Source organism: Drosophila busckii, chromosome X, assembly GCF_011750605.1.
Source record: "Drosophila busckii strain San Diego stock center, stock number 13000-0081.31 chromosome X, ASM1175060v1, whole genome shotgun sequence".
NCBI classification, from domain to species: Eukaryota; Metazoa; Arthropoda; class Insecta; order Diptera; family Drosophilidae; genus Drosophila; species Drosophila busckii.
In genome coordinates this window covers 7626012-7637585 of record NC_046608.1, presented here as the reverse complement: position 1 = coordinate 7637585, position 11574 = coordinate 7626012, and the positions used below count along the sequence as shown (strand labels likewise).

The following is an 11574-nucleotide window of genomic DNA, read 5'->3' as shown; positions in this document are numbered from 1 at the left end:
GTGTTCTGAAAGATTTACGCGCATTTAATTTGGACATCAAAAAATAGATAGATATATATGTGTATGCATGTATACATATATCTGCTCCAAGAGTGTGTGTGTGTGTATTTTGCTAATTTCGCTCTAGACTTTTGTTTCTTTTGTAATAATTATAAAAAAAAAAAATCATTTGCGGCGTTTGCCTGCAGCATTTCTTTTACAATTGTACAGTGTTTAATATATACTTTCAAATTTGTTTGTTTATTCAATCATTTTTCATACATAACAACAACTGAGTTGATCACAAGAGATAACGAGAGTTTGTTTATACTTCAGCTTTTGCTTGTGTCTGCTTTTTACATTTACAAAATAACGACGACGCTTTCGTTGATTTACTGTTTACCAAAAAACAAAATTAAACCAGCAAGAATTTCCCATTTAAGTTTTGTTTTCTTGGTAATTTGTTCAATATATATATCTACATATACATATATATTTCTTTTAGTAAAATACAAACAGTGTACAAATATTTGCTAGCTAAGTTATTTATGCATATACATGTATACATGCGTAATTTTATATACACACAGTTGACAATTTCTGTTGAAAGTATAAAGTTGTGTGTGTGTGTTTTGGAGCGAGAGACAGCTTAATGGTAATTAAAAAGGGAAAGGAGCTCATAGCTAACTTCATCATGTAAGAAATAGTTTCATTTCTCATCTATGCACTTTAGCATTTGCCTAAAAGTGTAATGTTTTTGTTTTGTGTTTAACTTAATTTAAATTTCGCTGCTCTGTGTTTTTTGAGTGTGTGTGTGTGTATGTGTGTGGGGTGAGAGAACAATTTAGCTAGACGCCTGTTTTTTAAATTTAATTTATCTAAAACACAATTTAAATTTAGTTAAGCTTAGCAACAATGCGCTAAATTCCAATTTGTAGGCTTAAAGTACATATATATATACAATATATGTATATATAAACAAAAGAGCGTATATGTAGTCAAAAAAAAATGTGTAAATATGATAAACATAAACTCAAAATATAATAATAATAAAATTAATTACAGTAAGAATTAAATAACAGCAGCAATTACTGTTAAAGCATTTAATTAAATTAATAAAATAAAACTAAAGCGTATAAACATAAATTTGTTTTGTAAAAATAATATTACACATATAAATTATAAACATAATTACATTGTGTCTGTATGCATGTGTGTATGTGTGTCTGTCTACGTGTGTGGGTAATGGCAACAACAACAACAACATAAAAATCAATAAAATTATATTACACTTTGAATTGTTGCTACATATAACGAGTTTATACGTATGTATATTAAACCATGATATGAGGCTGGCTGCCGTCTACCCCGTCCAAAGTCAAGTACATGTCCAAAAGTTTATTCTGTTCGTTCGACTTGAAGCTGCTGCTGCTGCCGCCGCCGCCGCCCGTCGCTGCTGCTGCTGTCGCTGACGTTGCTGCTGCAACTGTTGCTTATGCTGCTGCTGCTGCCGCCGCCGGTGCTGCTGCTGCTGCTGCTGCTGTCGCCGCCGTCGCCGCCAATGCCAAGCGTGTCTGCTGTCGCTGCCGCTGGCTTCATTCGTTCTTGGTTTGGCAGTAGAGCTCCTTGAGTGACTTCAGCTCCTCGATGAGCGCTTTGTTTTGGTTTTCTAGCACCGCCACACGATTCTCTAGGCACTTGATGTACTCCTTCTTTTTGCGCCGACACTCGCGCGCCGCCTCGCGATTCTTCTGCAATCGTATCTCACGCTTACGCGTCTGATCCTCCGCAATGCCGCTGTTATCTGTTATCGGATGAGAAATGAATAATGCAGCAATTAGTGAATCTGTTTGCTTGTGGTTTCAATAGATTTGCTGTTTACTGGTATTGAAGGGTATCCGATTGGATAAATAGTAGGCCGTATCTGGCGTCATGTGTAGCAGTGGACTGCTGGTTGAATTGCCGATGCCGCCACCACCCGCCCCCGCCCCGCTGCTCAGCTGTGAACAAGGCACGCCGCCGTCGGACATTTGCAGCGCTGCGCCCGCTGCAGCCCACATCGGAGTCGAAAGTCAGAGTCAGGAGCAGAGCAATCGATCGATTGATATATATTCATATGCATACACATATTGTTTTTAAATTATATATATTATATTATTAGGGAGTTGTTTGTATTTTATATTTTTTAGGGCAGTTGTTGTTGTTGTTTGGTTGGTTCATGATGTTGTTGTTGTTGTTGAGTAATTGTTGCAACATTTATGGTATATTTTATTTTGGGCAGTCAAAAAGAAAAACGAAAAAAAAAAACAACAATAAAAATTATAAGAAAACATATTTTCGAAATTTCCAAATATTTCAGAATTTAATGTGTGTGAGTGTGTGTGTGAAAGTTGTGAATGCATGAGAGCGATGAAATATGCTTGATATGGGCGTTATGTAGGCGTGGCAGATTAGCCAATTTGTTATGTACAGTTAGGTGTGTGCATGTGTGTGTGGAAAGCAGCTACTTAGCCCAAAGAAATAACAAACTAATTGTTTTTGACACACACACACTTGAGTTATTTAGTTTGTTTTAATGTTAACTACAGGTGCCAGCAAAATTCATATTAAATTACATTAAGCTTCATTAATTGCATCTCAATTTCATCAAGCAACAATCTCAGCAACAGCAACAGCAACAGCAACAACAACAACAGGTAGGAACATCGAAACAACAACTACAACAGGCTAAAATGTATTTTGATTTGATGTGTAAAAATGACTTTGTGCGCATGAGCCAGAGCGAGTGAGCGCTATGAGCGACAAGGACGCCTTTTGTTCACAGCTGTTCTATAAACAATGTATAAAATATCTTTTTGGTTTTTTTTTTTTATAAATGGCTCTGATGCAATGATGTAGAATATTGTTTAGTTAGTTACGCTTAACATTAGAGGCAGAGTTTTCAATTACAATTTTAACTGCTTCAGGGGAAATGTCGAGAGTGCAAGACACAAAATGAAAGCTTGTAATGAATGCTAATGGAGTTTATGCGTGGGGGGGTGTGTGGGTGGTTGTAAGAGAAAATATTGAGTATAATTAGAGAGGGGGCCGCCGCTTCTAAGCTCTACCAAAAACATAGTATGCAAGAATTATATAGCTATGCGAGCTATTTAACATATTTTCATTTGAGGTTTGAAAACAAATATTGATTTGACATAGCAAATTTCAAATCTAACAATATTATATAAGCAATTTATGCTTTTAAGCATTTTCTCATATGGAACTCTGATTTTAAAATATTTTAAGATTTGTAGTATAAAATATTTGTTCTATAAAATACAAATTTAAAGATTACGATTAAAAGTTTACTCAGCAGCATATTCTGATATAGCAAATTTCAATATACAAATTGATTACAAAACATTTTCTTCAATGGTAGAGCTAAGAGAACATTGAGTGTTTTTTTTTTATAGTACATATGTTGATATGTTGATTGATAGAGAGAAAGACAGTTGAAAGATAGAGAACAGATAACGTGAGCAAGAGAGCGCGCGGGGTAGAGGGCTAGGCAGTTTATGGTGTCTAAGATTAAAAGATTTGTAATTGCCAAAATGTAAATTACCGCTTATGTCAGGTCCACTGATTTCAGTAAAGATCTTATTGTACGATGGCCTACGCGTTAGATTACTGCGATGATGCTGTGAATCGTCATCCGACAAGCTTTCGTCGCTATCCTCCGGATGCTGTGTATTCGGCTCAGGTTTGATCTTACATTGAAAATTTGGAGGGATCTAAGCGAAAAGACAAAAGCCAAGTTAGCACAACAATTCAAATTAACAAATAGATATATTAGTAGTTTGCGTGTGTTTTTGTTTCATTGACATATGCGATTAGTAGTTACTACGCACTTTGTTACGCACTTGGACTGCATTGCTGGTAGTCGTGTGTATAACTGTTGTATTCGCCGGCTTCGTTACATAGACCACTCCACCTCCGCCCTTGTGCATTGCCGCTGCGGCGGCCAGCGCCTGCTGTTGTTGCTGCTGCTGCTGCTGTTGTTGTTGTTGTTGTTGTGTTCCAGCGGCAGTTTGTATAACACCTGAATGATTCGCCGCCTGTATCACGGATTGTACCTGAAAATTGGAGATTCGATATTAGTTAATGCTCATAAAGAGTTAAAATATCATCAAGTCAAGTTTCAGATTCAATTTTGAATACAAAACTAAACTTACTAAAGCTTAGATGTTTGTTTTGATTTTAGATTTAAGTAGAACGTACATTATTCTTGCCTTGAGCCAAGTTATTTTATATTAAGTGGTGATCAGCTCGAATGAAAATCATTCTAATATTCGAATGTTTCATATATGTACTAAGCTTGATTAAATTTTGGATTTAAATTGATTGCAAATTAAAATTGTTTGATTTGAACTAAGCTAATTTTTATGATAAGTGATAATCAGTTAAGATATTTTTGGAAGAGTTTCGTGTTTTAGTTTCACATTTGAATTAATTTGAATATAACATTTGATAACATTGTCTCTAATTTAGATTGGAATCAAAATCACTTTCATTACTTTGTGCTATTTAAGGATTCCAATTTCCGTTACTTTACCTGCAGGCCGTGCTGCGCTAGCGACTGCATCGGATATTGTATATTGCAATTGGCGGTTGTGGTTAGCACTGAGGCTGTTCCGCTGGCATTGTTTGTTGCCGTTGTACTTTGTTGGTTCTGTGACTGTTGTTGCTGTTGTTGTTGTTGCTGCTGTTGGGCGCCTGTTGCTGCCGCCGCTGCAGCCGCCGCGGCAACGGCTGCGGAGACATCAACATCGTTCACATTGCCGCTGGATGCCGAATTACCATTCTCCTCGACGATGCTGTTGTCCATTTTAGCGATTTTCAGCAGCACCGTTACGCTCTCCGACAGGCTCTTCAGTTTGGCGTCTTTTTCCGTTTCCTTTTCAGTTTGGCCAGTTTGAAGTTAAGTTGCCTGCGTCTGGACACTGACTGCAAAAATATGAAATGGAAAGCGAGTGCGCGGGTTAAACGAGAATCGAGATAGATAGCGGGAGAAATTGGGTTTTGTGTTACAATATTGCTTAATTGGTAATTGGGGATTGATAATTAATACATAATTGTTAGTGGCAGCAACAAATGCACACACAACACACACACACCCGCTAGCTGGCAGTGTAACTGATGCTGTTCCTGCTGCTGTTGGTGCCTCTACCTTCTCAACTGTTGTTTGGTTTGTTTTGTTAGCTTGCTTCAAAAAAAAAAAAAAAATGACGATGACAACGACGCAGCAACAACAACAATGTTAACAACAGCAACATCCATACCGTCGCTCAACTGTTGTGTGTATTTTTATGAAATGACGTCATGACGACGTTGTATTATAGGCAAACATACAAAAAAAAAAAAATAACATACACACACACACATACAAAATAAAAATCCAAAACTTACTTTCTGATGACATCACTAAAAACGTTGCCTGCTCCCCGTGTTCTTGTTGTTGTTTTTTATTTTTTATTATTGTTGTTGTTGTTCTGCCTCTTCTCTCTGCCCGCGCTCTTGTTTATGTATGTATGTATGAATATGTGTGCGTGTTGTTAACTTTGTTTGAGTGCGCTGCGCGCTGTGCTGGCAACTTGTTGAAAAATTCAACTGTACGCACGCTACACACACGCACACACACACACTAGCACACACGCTAAACTAAATGCAGCGCGTTTCTATTAGCGGCCCTTAAGACAACGCAGCGCTTCGCTGCTAGCACATTGCAATTTATTGCTCTAATTTTTAAGCACAAATGATAACTAATGCTGCAGAGTCAGGCGGTAAATAGCAATACAGTTTCCATACAGTTGGCAGCCCTCGCGCGCTCAGCACACAAAAAAAATTTTTATATTTCGGAACGTTATCGTCGCGGCTGCTTTACGTTCTTTACTGCCCATGGGCAAGATACAAACTATTATTGTCGTTTTGGTGGCACACGCGTTTTATCAGCGCACATTTAGTTTTTAGTCGAACTTTATTGATCAGAATTCTTTGGCCCTTTTTGCGCAAAATTTATAAACTTCGTGCGAGCAGTGCAGAAACACATGTGGGCGAGCGAAAGGTCCGATGTTCGAGTTCGTGCGACGAGAGCAGCAATAGACATTGCACAGGTGCAAGCGAGATGCAAGCTGCTAACTGAGCATGAGCGTGGGTGTGGCCAGCGCTCTAAAAATATACTAAGGGTGACAGTGTAACCAGCGCGCTATAAAAATACTAAGGGTTGTACTTCACCAGTGGGGCGCTTCATTTGAATTTTCAAAAGTATGTAACGACTAGAGCAAGTGTTAATGATATTTCTTATGATGACAAATTATTGCAATTAATTTAATGCTTTGCTTATATTTAGTAATTATATTAAGCAGCATTAATGGCAAAAACGAAAATGTCGATACTCTTGTCAATTTTTGAAAACATAACAAACGACTGGCAAGTAGCACTTTAGTTGCTCCCTCCCCCTCGTTGTTCAACATAAAATGCCGCACTGTCTGTGGAAGATGGAGTTCCACTTAATTTCTGCCTGAGCAAGTGAGTGATATCTCTGCTGTCGTCATCAGCATGTAATGTGAGGGGCACCGGCGGCAAATGGAAAATGATAGGGGCAGACAAAGAGCATAGAAGTGGCAACGGCAATTGGGATTGGCTGGCTTTGGAGCAACAAATTGAATATGACGTCACTGAATAGTTTAAGTTTGTTTGAATACTTTTTTTGCGCTGATCTTAACCTGTTAACGACGTTTGGCCTTTAAGCTTAAATTGTATGTGCATAACACACAAGCAACGTCAATAAATGACAATTAAAATGCGAAAATGCAAAAATATAAAAAGGTGTAAAAAATTATAAAAAAAAAAATAATTCTATTCTATTGTTGTTGGTTGTTGTTGCTGCTGTCCTTCACTTGCAGGCCATATTGTCAAGTCGCGCTCTCAAGGAAACGCTTGCAATTTAAATTTTTCTTTTTGTTTTGCTTCGCAGCTGATTAAAAACTGGGTATGTGTGTTGTTGTTGTTGTTGTTGCTGGTGCTGTTGCTGCTATTAAAATTGTTTGTTGCTGTAGATAATGTCGCGCAGTGCAAATTATTGCAGACAGCATAAAACATTAAGCACAGTGACGGCTCCAATAAAAATGACAGTGCACTTAACGGCTGCACAATGAGGGAGAATAAAGAGAGAGACAGAGAGAGAGAGAGAGAGAGAGAGAGAGAGTGAGAAGCGGTAGAGAATTGAACATGGAGTATGACGTGCTGATTCACAGCTTGAGCGAGGCAGAGAAGAGAAAAGAGTGTGACAAATAGCGCAAATCAAGGTAGAGCTTGGCACAGTGGGCTACGCTTTGAAGTTGAATATTTCCAAGATTTATTGTACTAGTTATACTTAAACTGGTGTCTGTTGTGCATTTAGTAGATAAGTCACTTAATAAATATGAAATTTTTAATAAAATGAGCTCATATGCCATAATTTAGTCACGCGTTTAGCACTAGTCTTGATCATATATGAAACTTTGTTAACCTAGAGAACAGTTTTTGTTTTGACTTTGAAATATTTATATGCATATTTTTTTTTTTTTGCATTCCGTTGTTTCGTACAGCGTAAGCAAAACTTCAAAATACTTGTGGTATTCATTCGAAGAGGTAACTGACACTAAAAAAAATAAAATAAAGTAAAAGGCGAGCGCGGCAGCTTAGAGAAATGACGAGACAAAAGTCGCAAAGCCGACAGTGCGTATGAATGTTCACATGGGCGTAGAGAAGTATGCACAGGGGGTGCATTCAAATTTTAGTAACAAAAAGAAGGGCACATATATGAATGTGTGTAACATAGAGTGCATATATAAATATTAGATGAAAATATACAACATATGTACACTATAGTAGAGATTTCGATTTATTACGCATACGCATATTGGTATTAATCATTAAGATCGTAATTATAATGTTTATAGATGATTTATCTAATTAAGTAGTGCCTTATAATTTAAAGTTTAAAATAAGATATTATATTCCGTTTTCGCAGTTCCCAATTGTTATCTAAATAGAATTTCGAACAGCAGGTTGCCCTGCCTTAAAGCTTGTTGAAAAATGATGAATTTTAGCAAATATATATACAATTTTTATTGCTATAATAATTCATAAAACTTATGTAGCTCATTTTGATCTCTACAATATTCATTCTGTTCTGTATATCTTTCCCTATATTAATTAATGAGCTGCCTATCCCCTTAAATTACTTCCTGTTCATACGCCCATGTATAAATATGTACACAGATGACACACTTATATACTTTATGCAATAATATATGTATCTGTATCTGTTTACGCATATCAGTTTATAAATAAAAATCTGGCAATGTTATTAAGACAATTGACAACTCATCAAGAGGCTTATTGGTTGGTAATGCGATTCCAAAAATAAAAAAAATTGTAAAAATACGAAAAAACACGCGCGCACTCTTATTATTGTTGTATTGTTTGTATGGATGGATGGATGGATGGCACTCTATATGAAATTAGCAGGCAGAGCAGCGTCAGCGTCAGTGCCGCGCAACAAGAGACACAACAACATTTGTCTTGTTGCACTTTAATCAATTCCAATCAAGTCGCATTTTGTTGTGTTGCTGTTGCTGTTGCTTTTGGTTTGCTGTTGCTGTTGCTGCTGTTGGTGCTGCTTCTTCTTCTTCTCTCGCAGCGGTTTGTGCGCTAAGTGTGACGTCAGCATTATTTATTTTTAACCCTTCCCACACACATTGCAATGCAATTTCACGCTCACGCTGTGTGTGAGTGTGTGTGAATGTATGTGTGAGTTTTTGTTCGTATTAATTAGAGCTAAATGAATACGCAACAACAATAACAACAATAACAACAACAACAACTTAAATAAAAACAAAGCAAAGCAAATGAAACAATTGCGAATACACAGTTAATACTTGTCAAACCAAAGAGATGTGTGAGTGAGAGTAAATGCTGCTTTGCTTTGCGCGCGTGTGTGTCTGTGTGAATGCAAAACGAAAAGAAGAAGAGAGTGGGAGTATCAGCTGCAAGCGACAGGTGTCGCGGGCGAAGTTCGCACCATTTGATGTTGCTGCTTTGTGTTTAGGATTAGCGATAATCAGCTTTGAAATAATTTGATAATACAAACGCTTGGCATCAATTGAAATAAAAATAAACAAGCATACATGCAAGTAAACAGTGCTCATCAGCTCTCTCTCTCTCTCTCTTTCTTTCTTTCTTTCTCTTTCTCGCTCGTAAGGGGGGCTTGTTATCAGCTTAAAACTAACGCCCTAACAATTGCTGCATTGCACTTAAATCAAAAATGTGTAAACTGATTCAATTCACAGCTTTAGTTGCCGATGCTGCGATTTCTTTTCGCACTATCATTAACGATAAGTAATTACGATAAGGTGTAGCAAAACGAATTGCACGTTTGACTTGACGAATCACCCTGCTTAAAGCATGACTAATAGTTTGCTGTTGTGTCATATATACATATATATGCAGCTATATATAAAATACGCACACCTTTATGTAAATGGTGTGGCATTTAATTTTAGCTTTTGGCAAACGCCTTTCATAACTTTTTGATTTGTAAGCTCAGCTTACATTTTATTATAAATTTATCGGCATTAAGTACTTAAGTGTGCTCTTTAGCCATTGACTACTGTGCTTCGTATTTTATAGTGCTTGCAATCAAGTGGATCAAATAATTTGTGATAACAATCGCTGCGACTCTCCACGTGCCCTCAACCACCACCCACCACCCACAACCCACCAAACACGCCCCTTTATTATCTAGACTTACCCGCTGTTAATGTTGCTGCGACTGCTGCTTTTTTTGTTTAGCAACAAAAATATATTAAGTATACGTATTTTTTGCGTAACGTTTAAAAATTGTGAATTTTTTTTTGCATGAAAGATTTAACAACAAAACAAATGTACAAACTACAATAACAAAAGAAAAAAGGCAACAAAAAAAATATGTAAAAAATCAAATAAAGAGCGTAAAGAAAACAAACAAGCGTTTGTTGTTGTTTTTGTTATTTGTGCGCTGTCGCTTTTTTAACGTTTTCCTTGTGATTACGTCAAGATGTTTGTTGTTTTGCCGATTTGTATTTGATTACAATACATTATAAATACGAATGTGTATGCAAGTGTGTGTGTGTGTGTGTGTGAGTGTGTACATATATGTAAAGTGTTGTGGCAGCATTTGTTGTTTTTGTTATTGTAAACACTTGGACTCGCTCTCAATCTCGCGCTTCTTTGCGTTCTCTTAGTCACATGTATAATTATTACTTGTTTGATTTTTTACATATAATTGTAAAACACACTAAACACAAAATAAACATAACACACACACACACACACATGCACACAACAAGTGCTTTGGTAATTGTTATTGTTGTTGGCTATACTGTTATAAATTTTTTGGCGCTCAAATTTTATACACGTCTGCTGCTTCTTATTCATTAATGGGCCGCACTCGTCACCTTTATTTCTTTGTTGTTGTTGTTGCTGCTGCTGCTGCTGCTGCTGTTGTTGTTGCTGTTGCTGTTGCTCTTTGCTGCCGGCACTCGATGACGCGACGACGACGCGACCGACAACTAACTGTGGGACTATTGTTGCTGCTTTGCTTTCGTTTGCTTTTTTATTATTTATATATTTTTATTATTTTTTGCTTTTTTTTTTTTGGGGGCCGCTGCTCGCTGCCTCTGACGCCGCTTTACGTAGTCAAACTAAAAAGCAATACTGACGCCGATGACTGACTAAGCGGCCACGACGCGATATACAACGACTACGACTTTATACACATACACACACACACACACACACACGCGCACGCATACAAATCCATATGTGTATACAATTGTAAATGTGTTTTCATGTAGATTATACGTCGACGTCGACGAAGCCGCTGCCGCGCACACGTCACCAGCAGCAGCAGCGGCCAGCCAGCAATACAAATTAGCGATGAGCGCGTGAACGTGCTCGTGAGTTTGATGTTGAGCGACTGTAAGATAAAGCGCATAATTAGAGAAATATTTAAAGTTAAAAAAATCAATATTAATAAAAAAATTTAGACTTGCTTGTTAATGCTGTTGCTTGTGTATAGTTTATGCAAATTTTTTTTATAAGCGATAGAATTTACAGCAGCAGAACTTGTCTGAATAGTCGTCAGACTGCAGCAAAGTTGCTCCATAGCTGAGTTTGATAATTTGGAGTTTGCTATTTGCCTATTCACGCACTCATCGCTAATAGTTGAGCTTTAGTTATAGCAATGCGTATACGTTTGTATGCGATGTATTTGCGTTTATATGTTTGTAGTTCTTTGCTTGTTTCGTAATTGGCGCATTTTCTTGTACTGTTCTCAGCTATGGCAGCATTGTCTTCCTTTCTATGAAGTGCACCGGTCATAGCGACAATAGAACAAAGCCTGCACACAATTCTATGCACTCTATATATAATATATATGTATGCTAGGTTTGTTTGTTTGTTTTGCTTGCTTGTGTGGACATAAAATAGCATAACATGAGCGTTAGCGTTAAAACGTTAAACTCGCCACGTCAA

At 37.2% G+C, this 11574-nt stretch overlaps 1 protein-coding gene across 6 annotated transcripts; it reads right to left on the bottom strand.

Annotated features, from left to right (window-relative positions):
* Window positions 1–1499: 1499 nt before the first annotated feature.
* LOC108606598 (cyclic AMP response element-binding protein B) lies at window positions 1500–10718 on the bottom strand. 6 transcript variants are annotated; one of them, XM_017996851.2, is made up of 6 exons: window positions 10497–10718; window positions 4571–4962; window positions 3867–4091; window positions 3581–3749; window positions 1862–2026; window positions 1500–1783 (listed from the first exon to the last, which is right to left on the bottom strand). In XM_017996851.2, exons 2-6 carry the CDS (start codon window positions 4841–4843, stop codon window positions 1575–1577), a joined length of 1041 nt encoding a protein of 346 aa, XP_017852340.1. In that variant the 5' UTR covers window positions 4844–4962; window positions 10497–10718; the 3' UTR covers window positions 1500–1574. The 6 variants fall into 6 exon arrangements, with proteins under 6 accessions (XP_017852340.1, XP_017852338.1, XP_017852337.1 ...); XM_017996849.2 differs by lacking the exon at window positions 10497–10718 and adding an exon at window positions 9812–9928; XM_017996848.2 differs by lacking the exon at window positions 10497–10718 and adding an exon at window positions 5425–5844.
* Between the last annotated feature and the right edge of the window lie 856 nt (window positions 10719–11574).